The sequence below is a fragment of the Lampris incognitus genome, chromosome 3 (genome assembly GCF_029633865.1).
Source record: "Lampris incognitus isolate fLamInc1 chromosome 3, fLamInc1.hap2, whole genome shotgun sequence".
Taxonomy (NCBI): domain Eukaryota; kingdom Metazoa; phylum Chordata; class Actinopteri; order Lampriformes; family Lampridae; genus Lampris; species Lampris incognitus.
Genome location: NC_079213.1, coordinates 111,641,481 through 111,656,405, shown reverse-complemented (window position 1 = coordinate 111,656,405; position 14,925 = coordinate 111,641,481). Strand labels below are relative to the sequence as shown.

At 47.4% G+C, this 14,925-nt stretch overlaps 1 protein-coding gene across 1 annotated transcript in view; it reads left to right on the top strand.

Moving 5' to 3' along the window:
* The window catches only part of LOC130109962 (contactin-associated protein-like 4), a 123,184-nt gene that overhangs the window by 15,479 nt on the left and 92,780 nt on the right, over window positions 1-14,925 (top strand). Inside the window, exons 2-3 of the mRNA XM_056276927.1 lie at window positions 3,780-3,890; window positions 14,416-14,609. Of these exons, the coding sequence (XP_056132902.1) occupies window positions 3,780-3,890; window positions 14,416-14,609 (305 nt within the window). The remainder of the gene's footprint in view (window positions 1-3,779; window positions 3,891-14,415; window positions 14,610-14,925) is intronic.

The window sequence follows — 14,925 nt, the reverse complement described above, 5'->3', positions numbered from 1 at the left end:
CAGCAGCAGCCGCCATCTCAAGACATTAAATGAATGTTCATGCGTATCTATCTATCTATCTATCTATCTGTCTATCTATCTAGTTATATATATATATATATATATATATATATATATATATATATATATATATATATATATATATATATATATAGATGGATAGATACACATGAACGTCCATTTAAGTGTGTATGGATACTGCATAGATGAAAAAATGTGTAAGTATGGAGTGTCCGGGTTACCATCAAAACTGCCCTATAATTCTGGCACCTGTGTAATTCCCATGAAAACAAGCGGCCAGAGGAAAGGTTTCCAAAGCAATATAGCAGACATCACAGCAGAAGAAGGAGCGGCAGCCAGCATTGACAGATTTAAATGCATTTTTCTAACAATTTCACGTTAGATATATAATATTGGAAATAAATTACATGTTTTTCCAGTTCATCACCGGCCACTTCACTTACAAGGTTGCCCCACCATCTGTTTCTAGGCCTTTTCCCCACACTAACTATTCAAGAGGGTCATTGGCACTTGCTGCAATACCAGACCACCAAGAATGAAGGAAATTAGTCTTGCCTGAATTTTCCCATTTGTTTGTGGGGTTATCTGTAATAGTGTGCGCAATCGTCTGTTTCTGAGAAAGCGAAGCCAATTAATGCAGAAAGAGACATTTGTATGGCAGTGTATTGCCATTTCCCGTTGCAGTGCAGCCTGTATCATTACAGCCGTAAACATCAAACGAGTGTGAGGCATGAAAAGGTCTCTGCTGACAACACATTTCCTCTCCACGAGTAGCCAGCTTGTCGTGTTAATGTGCGTACTTTGTGCACACCAATTAGAACACCATTCATTTAGCTGGCAGGACATCATTACAGATAAAAGGGCAGTTTTTACCAGGGGAGCACTAAGCTGACTGATCAGACTCCCCTCCAGTCCAGCTATATTTTCCTACACTCACCACTTAACTGGTGTCTCGTTCTGTCCACGTCGTAGTAACAATGCATTAAACTGAACTCTGACTCCCGTTTTCCCATAAATGTGAATTACTTCACTTGGTTTCACGTCTCACTGGAGCCATACTGTGACAGGGTTTAGGCAAGCGAGTGAAAGGACGCGCTGGGCGTGTAATGGGACTGTGCAAAATTTATCAAACAAAGGTTAGTCAAAGCTGGGCACTCGATCGGTCCCAAATTCATTTTTTCAAGGCAGTCCGCAGTCTTTTAACAACCCTTTTGCAAGGGCTGAAAGCAACAAGTAATACATTTCTCAGGTTCACGCCCGCCGGTGTGAGCGCGGTCCAGTGAGTCAGCATTCCCAGGACTTCTGTGCACTTCTGCCTAAACACACAGGCAGGGAGGGAGCAGAAGGAGAAAGGGTAATTGCACACAGATGCTCCTTGTTGCCCAGATAAGCCACTTGTGATTCTCTAGGCTTCCAAACCAATGCACAAGCACCCCTGCCTGCCATACATAGATATAGAAAAATGATAACGATATGACCCTGCACCTGACCCAGCCATAGATAGACCTTATCGGGTATTCTCAGGGCCCAATTTGGTGGCAATTTGCTTGAGAAGGCCTTCCGATCCAATGTGCATATCCCTGATAGAACAGAAAGCCCTCCTCCTCGTCCGGGTTTCCAGCGGATGCCTTTCTTTAAGGTAAACCGGTTCATAACTCCTTACAGCCAGCACCGAACCCCTTCCACAGTGTTACCGGCAGAGCAGAACAGTCAGACAAGACACCGACAACAACTCCTTTATTTCTCTGAGTTCACCTTCATTGGTTTATATTTCACATTCAGCATCACCAGCCAGTTAATGGCGATCACAGACACGCTGACCGGGGATTACATGCTCTGACCGAGTAATATTACCAGGGAAATACTTCTCAACAGAGTAGTACTGCATTAGTTAATGGTGCCTTAATTGCAGATGTGACACTGTTACACATGTCTGTTAAACAATTCCAGTTAGGGGGCGTCAGGGTGGCGTGACGGTCTATTCCATTACCTACCAACACGGGGATCACCTGTTCGAATCCCTGTGTTATCTCCAGCTTGGTCGGGCGTCCCTACAGACACAATTGGCCATGTCTGCGGGTGGGAAGCCGGATGTGGGTACGTGTCCTGGTCGCTGCACTAGCGCCTCCTCTGATTGGTCGGTCGGGGCGCCTGTTCGGGGGGGAGGGGGATAGGGATAGCCTGATCCTCCCACGCGCGTCGTCCCGCTGGTGAAACTCCTCACTGTCAGGTGAAAAGAAGCGGCTGGTGACTCCACATGTATCGGGAGGAGACGTGTGGTAGTCTGCAGCCCTCCCCGGATAGGCAGAGGGGGTGGAGCAGCAACTGGGATGGCTCGGAAGAGCGGGGTAATTTGGTCAAGTACAACTGGAAGAAAAAGGAGGAAAAAAAAAATTCCAATTCACACATCATAGGTGGACAGAGAGAAGCCTGACTGAAGTGACTAACTCTTACAGCAACGCTAATGTATGTGGTATGCAGTACACACTACACTGCATTCCTTGTACTGAATAGCATATCCCAGTAGTATACAGTATATACTGCATACTTGAAACGGCAATCCCAAAGATTTTGCCCAGTTTTATTCATTTGACCAGTGGTGTGAAAATGTCAGGGTTTGTATATGGCTAATGGGTTTCATGCATTTCTAATGTGAGGGCTGTCTCTTGTTCAGGACTTTGACTAAAGAAGCAGTACTTTTTCATGAAAGTTTTTTGTGCAGGTTTAACACAATTATTAACAAAGTCAGAAAGTCCAAGTGACAGAAAATATTTTTTGCTGAAACACGTACTGAAAAGGGGCGGCACGGTGGCGCCGTGGTTAGCACGGTCACCTCACAGCAAGAAGGTCCTGAGTTCGAGCCCCGGGGTAGTCCAACCTTGGGGGGTCTCCTCTGTGGGGAGTTGCATGTTCTCCCCGTGTCGGCGTGGGTTTCCTCCCACAGTCCAAAGACCATGTAGGTCAGGGGAATCGGCTGTACTAAATTGTCCCTGTGTCTGTGTGTGTGTGGGCGGGCCCTGTGATGGCCTGGCGGCCTGTCCGGGGTGTCTCCCCACCCGCCACCCAATGACTGCTGGGATAGGTTCCAGCATCCCTGCCACCGTGAGAGCAGGATAAGTGGTTTGGATAATGGATGGATGGATGGATTATCTATTTGAGATGCGATGACGATATGACAGTTTTGTAGGACAGTCAGTCAATATTACAGTCAGACAGCGCTCCAACATAGAAGTCAGAAAGAAATTGACCCGTTGACAATCTTTATCAGTCTACTAACAAGGTGTAGCAGCTGTTGTGGCTCATGTGCCATCAGCTCACCAGTGAATAGTCTGCACCCTTGTGAAAAAGTGATCCTAAGACCAAAGGTATCGCGGCCAGTCCAAACATCATTGCCACGCTGTTCTACAGTTAAACTGATTACCTGTCCGGCAGGAGAATCCCCACATCGGTGTCACGTTTCAGTCTTTCTGCGCCAGTGTTCGTCCTATCGGTCAAAATTCTAACAGTGGTTAAAGGAGACTGGAGTGTTTCTCCAACCATGGTAAAGATGCCAGCTAGTGTTCTATAACCTGACTATGCGGTTCAGATGGATACATGACTGTTTATTCATGGAGACATGTCATGGATGGCAGCTTTAAATCATCTAAAATGTACGGGTGCCACTGGTGTTCCGCAACAGATTGGCCGGTAGATTAAATGAAATGGTATTTGATTCTCAACGTTATTCTTGTCTTTTCTGCTTTGTAATCGGCTGACAGAAGTATGTGACCACCCACTGGTGTCCAGTCTACCACCTTCATCCTTCCGAAGCTCTTCTCAGCTGTCCAGCAGCCATGGGCCAGGATTTGCTAAGGTCAATAGGAGAGAAGGTAAGAATTTGTAACAGCTATTTCCCATGACTGACCTGAGTTTTAACTACAGTTAGTGCCAAGACTGAATTTTGACTTGGACATGGCAACAGAATCTAGTATGTGCCCTGGTTTCTACGTTGGTCGGTGGTAGGTATGACTTATTATAGGCTGAATTCTGGACCAGGAAAGGGAACAATACATGACTTGTTTAATCATATTGGGAATATCTGACTGAACACAGTATGACCGGGTTAAAATCTGTACTGCACAATGCACTAGCACCGTGCACAAGTGTGTACTGGCTGGACTCCTGAACAGCAGTCCAGTAGGACTACAGGACCAAGGGCAGGTCCCAGTCCTGCTGATGTTGGCTGGTGAGGGTGGCAAGTTGAGTGGCCAGGGTACGGTTGAACCGCTCCACTAGCCCATCACTTTGAGGCTGGAGTGGTGTCGTCCTCGTCTTCTTCACCCCCAGCCGCTGGCAGACCTCACTGAAGACCTGGGACTCGAAGTTCCGCCCCTGGTCACTGCAGCTCGGCAGGAACTCCGAAGCAGGCAAACATCTCATCCACCAGTCTCCCCGCTGTTGTGGTGGCGCTCTGATTCGGCACCGCATATGCCTCAGGCCACTCTGTGAAGTAATCCATAGCCACGAGGACGCAGTGGGTGCCAGAGTTGGTGACGGGGAAAGGCCCAAGAACGTCCACCCCCATGTATACCTCATGGCTGTACTGAATTCTTAACAGGACATGGTGGTAGAAGGACACATTTAAATTTTATTTGTTTGGTTAGTCATTGACTACCAACTTCTACAGCTGGTGAAAATGACATTCTGCTATTCATTACATGTGCTGATTATGTTTTATCACAAGAAAGGAAGGCTCTCCATGTCTTAGCTGGTGAAATATCAGGAGAGTCTAGTCAATGACACAGCAGAAGCGGTGTCAACCATCTCTCAGCCATATTCTGCCCCTTGTTAGTGAGGACCTGTGTTCTGCCCTGTGAGCTCTCCGGCAGTGGTATGGTGCTCACCTCACCACGGAGGGGAGGCTTTAGTCTCTCCACAGCACACGGAGCGCAAAAAATCTAAAGCCAGTCTCAACTGGACTCACACAGTAAGACAAATAACTCATTGGTAGCTAGAAATGGAAGATGGAAAGAGAGTGAGGAAAAAGAAGGGAGAGAGAGAGAGAGCAGCAGTGTTACTGCCTACTGTCTGTTTTGTATATAGGCATATATTATAAGTATATTGGAAAAATAAATCACACACTGTCCTCAAGGCTACCTCCTCTCACCAGAGGAATAAATCTTAACTTTGATTCGTCCACCACAACAAATATTCAAGAGACAACGGAGGGCTGGTTGCTGATGTGGGGCTTTGAAAACCTCTATCCTGGGCTGTCTTTTCGAGCTCTCTCGAAAGAGGTGGCTTTGCTAGCAAATCCATTTTTACAGAGTTCAGCGGTTTATCCTGGAAACAAGGCACACGATCATTTGGGCATCTGGGATGGCTTCCTTTCTTGATATATGTAATTGATTTGGCCAGCTGGGAACAAAAGGAAGGTAAGCCACCAGAACACTGTTTATTTAGTATGTTTGATGGTAGACGCTAAAGCAAATACATCCCATCCTGTTCCGACTACAGCTGGCCAACTCTGTTTTATTCTTATTTATGCATTTATTTATTTGATTTTTAGTTTACTTTGAGAAATGTAGGATCATGTATGTTGCAGCTGTCAGCAGATATTTAGTCTCATCTTTGTATAAAATTCTGTATTGCCACATGGACTCCTGGGGAACATAGCTTTCCAACAATAAATAATTAAACTGAGCCAACCGTGTCTTGTTTATTGTTAATGGTTAACTGGAAAAACTGTCAGATATCAGATATAGTATCAGAAAAGCGCTGATACTTACGTATTGCAAAAACAGAGAGAATGAAGGTCTATATCCTTCTATGGTACAACAAAGTGGCACATGATGACCATCTGGTGTCCTGGTGCGGCCAAAACAACCTGGAACTCAATGCTCTAATGACAGTCGAGATGGTTGTGGACTTCAGAAAGAACCCAGCCCCACCCGCCCCCATCACCCTGTGTGGCTCCACAGTCCACACTGTGGAATCCTCCGCTTCCTGGGCACAATCATCACCCAGGACCTCAAGTGGGAGCTGAACATCAGCTCCCTCATCAAGAAGGCACAACAGAGGATGTACTTCTTGTGGCAGCTGAAGAAGTTCAACCTGCCAAAGCCAGTGATGGTGCACTTTTACACTGCCATCACTGAGTCCATCCTCACCTCCTCCATCACTATCTGGTATGCTGCTGCCATTGCCAAGGACAAGGGCAGATAGCAGCGTATCATTCGCTCTGCCGAGAGGATGATTGACTGCAACTTGCCGCCCCTCCATGACGCCTCTAGGACACTGAGACGAGCAAGAAAGATCATGGCCGACCCTTCCCACCCAGGCCATGGTCTCTTCAAAACACTCCCTTCTGGCAAGAGGCTATAACAAGGCCCCAGACACCCACAGATTCTGACATTACCCCCACCCCCGTTTTATCTTCCCTACTGTGCTCTCTGTTTAAAGACAACCTGCACTACCCTGTAAACAACTCTTATTTTGTAAATAACTTATTAAAATTCCAATTTAACTTTTTGTAAATATAGTTCCTGCCACCCAGTGCTAGGCATTGGGGGCTGCTGCGTGCTCTCATGTTCAACTCTGGACCAGTGTTGATTGAACCTTACTTTCATTTTCATTTTATATTTTTATTGTTCTTTTTACTGTTTATTTTTCCCTCTTGCACCAACATGCCAAGACAAATTCCTTGCATGTTCTTGTACTTGGCAATAATTCTGATTCTGATGTGATCTGTCTGCTGAATTTGGCCCCGTGTTAATGCAGGACTCGCAGAGGACCCATGTCATCCCTGTCCACCACTTCTGGGTTTTTTTGCAGTCAGTATGGGCATAGCTCAGTCCACCCTGTGCCAGGTTGTTGTGGCATTATTCGTTTAAGTGAGCGTTGTATTAGGTTTCCTTACATAGTTGGTGAACAGGCCAACATTGAAATGCAATTTGCAGAGATGGCTGCTCTCTCAAATGTAATTGAAGCTATCGCCTGCAATTAGGAGCAATTTGGAAGCCAATTACTGAAAATTGTGTGGTTGGTCGTATGGCTCATGCATGTACACAATTTGCAGGATGATAAAGAGAAATCATGCATGGACATACATTACATTACAGTCATTTAGCCGATGCTTTTATCCAAAGCGACTTACAATAAGTGCATCATTTAACGTAGGAGATCAGGAGAACTACTAGTCATCAGAGGTCATAAGTGCATAACAAGCATCTAAGAGCAAAACCAGTGCTAAAGTAAAAGTGCAAGAAAGAATTTTTTTTTAAAAAAATGAGTGAATACAATAAGTGCTAAGAACAAGTAACAGGGTAGTAGTTCTTAAAGAGGTGAGTTTTCAACCTGCGGTGAAAGATGGGCAGCGACTCGGCTGTCCTGACATCAGTGGGGAGTTCATTCCACCACTGTGGGGCCAGGACAGAACAGAGCCGTGACCGGGTCGATCGGCAGCAGGGGCCTCTGAGCGACGGGGCAACCAGGCGTGCCGAGGCAGCAGAGCGAAGTGGTGGGGCGGGGGTGTAGGACTTGACCATGGCCTGGAGAGAGGAAGGAGCTGTTCCTTTCACTGCCCTGTAGGCTAGTACCAGAGTCTTAAACTGGATGCGAGCAGCTCCTGGGAGCCAGTGGAGGGACATGAGAAGGGGAGTTGTGTGGGAGAACTTAGGGCGGTTGAACACCAGACCAGCTGCAGCTTTCTGAACAAGCTCCAGAGGTCTGATGGCCGACGCCGGGGCGCCAGCAAGGAGGGAGTTGCCGTAGTCCAGCCGGGAGATGACCAGAGCCAGGATGAGCACCTGTGCCGTCTCGTCGGTGAGGAAACGGCGAATCCTCCTGATGTTATAGAGAAGAAATCTGCAGGAGCGAGCAACTGATGCAATGTTTTCAGCATACATACGTATGCAGGGTTTTATAAATCTGATGAAAAAGAACGTGTATGCTTGTTTTCCCTTTTGCAGGTACAACGAAATCCAGTTTTAAGCATACACAAAGTTTTATACATCTGGCCCGGGTCAAGCTGATCATAATGGAAGCTTGATGAAATGATCTGATAGATGATTTACTGGGGTTGAATGCTTCTTTTGAAAGGTATACACTGTTGGATGATGGACTATCTCAATTTTCTATTCATTGATTCTTAGTCTTTAATTTAACTTTTCCCTTTTTCACCTTTAAGTGCCCTTGTTTTCTTCAGCTGTAATCTCCCTTCCCTCGCCTCTCTCCCCTTGTTTCTCTATTCCTTTCTTTTTCCTTGCTTATAATTTCCTGTTACTATGCTTTTTGCTTGTATTGGGTGTGTAGTCTGGTTATTATTTTTAGTCGGTCCCATTTAATTTATCAGACCACATTCAGATAGCTTCATTCTCTCTTTCAGCCAAATGTTAATGACAGCATTTAACATTTGAAGCCAAATGTCAATGACAGCATTTAACATGTAAACCATATCTGTTTTCCAGAAGGCCATACTGATAATTGCACACTAAACCCACTGCAATGAGGCTGAAATAGGCTTGAAAATTTCCATAATTCCCCACTAATGACTTTCTGTAAAGACCACTATTGATTTGAACAGGAATGAAACATTAACAGTCTGCTGCTTGGTTTTACCATTGCGAAGACGAGCGCGGATTCAGCTGTTAGTTTGAATGTGGTGGTCCTGCACCATCACAGCTACATTATTTGCTTTGGTAAGACTGCTCTTAAAAACACCTTGAAGATCCCTTAAAGTCCACAATACTCCCACTCAAAACACCTGAATCCTGGGTATTTTCTCATTATTACGTTTACCTGCGTATCTGGCCAGACATTACCTTGTTCTCTGAGAAATGCGTGGCAAAAGGCAAAAAATGAAAATCTCCCCCAAGATGAGTTGAATTCAAGTCTAAATTAATAGACAAAATGAAATGAAGCCAGTGAGTTGGTTCAGGCAGGCAGTTTGAGTAGCGCTCCTTATCAGTTAGTAACCGGCCAGTCAGGTGTGACGCCCGCAGACGTGACTTGCTGTGCCGGGAGGCAGCCTGGGAACCGCCGCAGCCAGGACACGAACCCGGATCTCCAAAGGGTCCGACCCGTTAGCCGAGGGCTAGCGAGTCTAGTTATCCTCGTTGGTTACACTACCGCCCTCCTTCAGCATACCAGCTCCCTCACGCCTCTGGGCGCACATGCTTCCGGTGGCCTCACGGTCCCACCATCCCACTCATGACACCAATGTAGCAAATTCAGGGGGGCAGCCCCGGAACCGCCAAAGCCAGGACGTGAGCCTGGATCTCCCGCATCATGGGCGACAACGTTAACCAGTGGACTAAAGGGTCCGGCCCGTTAGCCAAGGGCTCGCGAGTCTAGTTATCTGTGATCATGACAAGTATGTGAGCTACAGGGTGAGGCCATATGAGAGAGCTCCTCTCAGATGTTTCTGTTGTGAACATTTTGCTGCAGTCTGTAACGGAGTCCGAAGATGGAGATGTGGGGACGACAACTGCAATGTGGAAGATTGTAAAGGTGACAAAGCACAAGCAAAGTGCCCGCACTTTGGAAAATCATGAAATTAAGAAAAAGAGTGAATAAGATGAGAGCAGAAATGGGATCGTCATACGCCGAATCCGCTAAGAGTGGAGAGAAATAACGAGATAGTGGAAGTGCAAAAAGAACTGGAGCAGAAGAGAAACGCAGCTGGCCAGAATATCGGCTTGGACAAGAAACGTTTTTTGGCGTTCGTTGCCATGGTCATAAATGGTGCTGCTGAAATTAAGGGAAAGTCGCACAGAATCAAGATGGTGGTGGACGCTATCGGGAGATATTTGAATTTTTGACGTATCTGGAGAAGATCTGGATGTTACACTGCGGAAAGGATTTGCATCGACTCTGGGTGGGTCTGGGTTATAGGGTGGACAACTCTAGCTCTTCTTGCCATGCCTTGGTCAGGGGAGCAGACAGGAGTATTAACCTCTGCGTGTCTTTTGATGGTGGGAGGAAACCCACACAGACACAGGGAGAACATGCAAACTCCACGCAGAAACGACCTGGGGTTCGAACCCAGGACCTTCTTGCTGTGAGGCAACCGTTCTAACCACTGGGCCACTGTGCTACCCGAGTCACATGTCACTTTGCTGCCCGATGTGGTTGGACGACGAGTCGTACAAACAAGTGTTTGAAGAATGTAGAATGCTTCATTTTACTGCTACCTGTGCTGTATTGCTTCTGCCTCTGTGCTTATTCTCTTTTTCCCCCCACTTCCCAGCATCCATATTGAGGCCGTAGCTTTCATGGTTTCCCAATGGGTGATATTGCAACCCTCACTGATATTTTTCCTACCAGATATCCAAGTCCTTATGCCCAATTCAAATATGCCAAACTTTGATAAAATTGCTTTAATGCACACGAGTTGTGTGACTGAACTGGACCAACAAATGTGAGCTGGATCGATCCATGTTTTATAAACACCCTTCTTAGTCTGACTTCCTCTATCTGAAAACTGGTCACAGACTTCATCTTCCACCTTTACTGAACAGTCCATTTTTTTTTTCTTCAAAAGTCTTCCTTTGTGCTGGCGCTAGTTCTCACTTCATTTTTCTCGAGCGAGTGAATTGAATGTGCTGCTCAGACCCTCAGCACGGTTTCTCCTCATTACCTGCTTTCAAGGCCTCGTTCCTGGTCATGATCTCAAGAGATATGAGATATGCTGTAGTTTTACATCCTGATAACCTGCCCTCGTACCGGCTGCACGGGTTAGAGCTCGTTTGATCTTTTGACAGGCTGCTGCTCGTCTCTGGAAAGTTTGAAGTGGTACCTTCTCTTACTCTAGCAAATAGAAAAGATGAATCCCGCAGACCTGTGTGCTGAGGTGGTGCACAGAAATTACATTTCTTTTCTTTTGAGGGATTAATGCAGATAATATGAATTTCACCGATGTTCTCCAAGTAAACTTCTTTCATCAAATTGCAGTTAGGGGGTGGCTCGGCCGTTGCCAGTATCAAATCTGTGGCGTTCATCTTTTTTCTGTCTGTAGATTAAATTAGCCTTGCATGCATGCATGCATTCCGATGCTGGGAAAGGTAATGGTTCCTGTTTTCCCTTTACCTTAACTGACCCACCAAGTTGCCTACTGAGAGTTTTTGTTTTGTTTTTTTGTTTTGTTTTCCCCCCACTAAAAACAGCCTGGTAGAATATTTGCGGGGAAGGAGGACAGTTATATATGAGCTCCCTCGCTCTACACTGTAGGGAGCTGCCCAGTTACCACCACTGTTTTGCACTGTTGGCCACTTAGCAGCTCTCCCGGAGGAGCAGTTGAGAGTTTTGTGTCTGGTTCAAGGACTCTTTCAGTAGCTGTTGTGAAGTGAGTGAATATACACACACATACATACATACATACATATGTGTGTGTATATATATATATATATATAAATGACAGCTGATGATTGCTTATGGCATGAAACAGGCCTGTACTGGCCATTAAAGAATTTACTTGACTCACTGGAGATATATATATATATATATATATATATATACACACACACACACCCAAATGGATTTCTTGGGTTGGTGCAGAAGTTTGAAATCGTGCCTTTCCAATCACCTAACTCTCAGGCCATTTGTGAGTAGTTTCTCGATGCGGGTAGCTTTTTCGGTAGGAGTATTCCCTCTCTGGAAATTGGTTAGCAGTTATTTTGACAATGCAGCAATTTCAGTGGCTACCAGTACTGGGTACTACACTATAACGGAGGGATCTAATACCCCTGACCAGCATTCAACCTCAATTACCTCTCTCCCGGGATGCCGACGTGTACACACTGGCTTCATGTCGGTTTGATTCCCGACGCGGGAAGAGAGACGTGACTGCCGGGACAGACGGTGTTCTCCTGGCGCTCCTAGAGAGACGCTTGTATGAGACGCGGTGAATCCACCAAATCTTTTAACTCAAATTTAATTCTGTCTTCTCTGTCGTATCGCTTTCCTTTTTTTTCCTCCTCTGTCTCGCTATCAAGTTCTTAATTGAGGTCAGTGGAGGTCAAAGTGGCAACCTCTCTTCCTTCTCTACTCCTCTCCTTCTCTCCTTCTCGCTCCTGCTTTTCCTTCCAGATTTGTCTGAACAGATTAAGGGCAGTGTGGCTGCTGTCTGTCACTGTGCCGTCAACGGTCTCATGCCCCCCCCCCCTCCCCTCCCATTTTTTCCCAAATTGCATCCGGCCAATCACCCCACTCTTCTGAGCCGTCCCGGTCGCTGCTCCACCCCCTCTGCCGATCCGGGGAGGGCTGCAGACTACCACATGCCTCCTTCCATACATGCGAAGTCGCCAGCCGCTTCTTTTCACCTGACAGTGAGGAGTTTCCCCAGGGGGACGTAGCACATGGGAGGAGCCTGCCATTCCCCCCCACCGAACAGATGCCCCAACCAACCAGAGGAGGCGCTAGTGCAGCGACCAGGACACATACCCACATCTGGCTTCCCACCCGCAGACACGACCTGGTGTAACCTACCGATCAGCAGGAGGAGGCCTGGTGTGACCTACCGATCAGCAGCAGGGGGCCTGGTGTAACCTGCTGGCAGGAGGAGGCTTGGTGTAACCTACTGATCAGCAGGAGGAGGCCTGGTGTGACCTACCGATCAGCAGGAGGAGGCCTGGTGTGACCTACCGATCAGCAGGAGGAGGCCTGGTGTGACCTACCGATCAGCAGGAGGAGGCCTGGTGTGACCTACCGATCAGCAGGAGGAGGCCTGGTGTGACCTACCGATCAGCAGGAGGAGGCCTGGTGTGACCTGCCGATCAGCAGGAGGAGGCCTGGTGTGACCTGCCGATCAGCAGCAGGGGGCCTGGTGTAACTTGCTGATCAGCAGGAGAAGGCCTGGTGTGATCTACCGATCAGCAGCAGGAGAAGGCCTGGTGTAACTTGCTGATCAGCAGCAGGAGGCCTGGTGTGACCTACCGATCAGCAGCAGGAGGCCTGGTGTGACCTACCGATCAGCAGCAGGAGGCCTGGTGTGACCTACCGATCAGCAGCAGGAGGCCTGGTGTGACCTACCGATCAGCAGCAGGAGGCCTGGTGTGACCTACCGATCAGCAGCAGGAGGCCTGGTGTGACCTACCGATCAGCAGCAGCAGGCCTGGTGTGATCTACCGATCAGCAGGAGGAGGCCTGGTGTGACCTACCGATCAGAAGGAGGAGGCCTGGTGTGACCTACCGATCAGCAGGAGGAGGCCTGGTGTGACCTACCGATCAGCAGGAGGAGGCCTGGTGTGACCTACTGATCAGCAGGAGGAGGCCTGGTGTTCAGGACGGCTCATGCAGGGCTGCAAAAACCACCAGCGAGGAGGCTCAAGCAAAATTGATTTGATTGATTTTTTTCTTTTTGATTGATGCGGTGTTCTTGCAAATTATCCTGCTGTTGGTGTGTGTGTGTGTGTGTGTGTGTTCTTCAATGCTTGGGCTCTGAGGTATTGCCTTGGTCTGAGTCAGCACTTTCTCTATCTATCTCATTCACACACACACACACACACACACACACCGTGCCCTTGTTGGTATTGTAACAGCCAACTCCATCATCTTCAGTATTTCTTCCTAGTCATGTTCCTATGTAATCTCTCTGCCTCTCACTCACACACACACTCACTCACTCACTCACTCACTCACTCACTCACTCACACACACATGCACACACACACAGAACTTTGAGTGCAGCATGGCCACAGTTTTCAAATGGATATCCAAGTTACGCCTCACCCATACAAAGATTTTTTTTTTCATAATTCTATCACAGCAACTCTCTCTCTCTCTCTCTTGTTCTCACTCTCTCTCGCTCTCGCTTTCTCTCTCTCTCTCTCTCTCTCTCTCTCGCTCTCTGTGCCACTTGAAAGGCAGAATCTCAGCAACATCTTCCCTTTGTTGTCAGTCCCACCCATCCTCCTCCTCCTCCTCCTCCTCCTCAGTTTCCTATTAAAATGTGCTGCACCCCTGATGTGTGCTGTTATTTCCCTTTCATCATTCTTTTTCCACTCACACTCCCAATTGTTTACTTTCCCTTCGTCCCATGTGTTCTGCTCCAACCCCCTCACCTCTCCCTCCTTTTTTCCACATATTCTTGCATAACCCCACACCAACACATGGGGGGGGGGGTGCAAAATGATTCAGTGTTATGGTTCATCCTCCCTCAGTGGTATTGTGTCAGGATGAGTTGAGTATCGTGATAATAATATTCCCCGTCTTGCTCAGTTCTAGTACACACACCGTCGCACGAAAAGCCACCCACTATTTCTCCCATTCTGTGTTTCTCATGGTTTTTCTTTCTCTCTCCCCTCTGTCTCTTCAATCTGTCACTCTTGTCTTTCATCCCTCCCTCTTATCCCTGTGTCCCTTTCTGTTTCCCCCTCGTCTTCTCTCCGTTTCCGTCTCCCTCCATGTGGGTCCCAGGAGCTGGAGGCTGGTCTCCTCTGGACTCCGACAGGTACCAGTGGTTGGAGGTGGACCTCAGCGGGTTGACTGAAATCACCGCCGTGGCCACACAGGGACGTTATGGCAGCTCGGACTGGCTCACGGCTTACCTGCTGATGTTCAGCGACACGGGACACAACTGGAGACAGTACCGCGAGGAGGATGGTATAGGGGTGAGTCGTTTATATTACCGGCTAGAGGAGGACGGTATAGGGGTGAGTCGTTTATATTACCGGCTAGAGGAGGACGGTATAGGGGTGAGTCGTTTATATTACCCGCTAGAGGAGGACGGTATAGGGGTGAGTCGTTTATATTACCCGCTAGAGGAGGATGGTATAGGGGTGAGTCATTTATATTACCGGTTAGAGGAGGACTGTATAGGGGTGAGTTGTTTATATTACCGGCTAGAGGAGGACGGTATAGGGGTGAGTCGTTTATATTACCCGCTAGAGGAGGACGGTATAGGGGTGAGTCATTTATATTACCCGC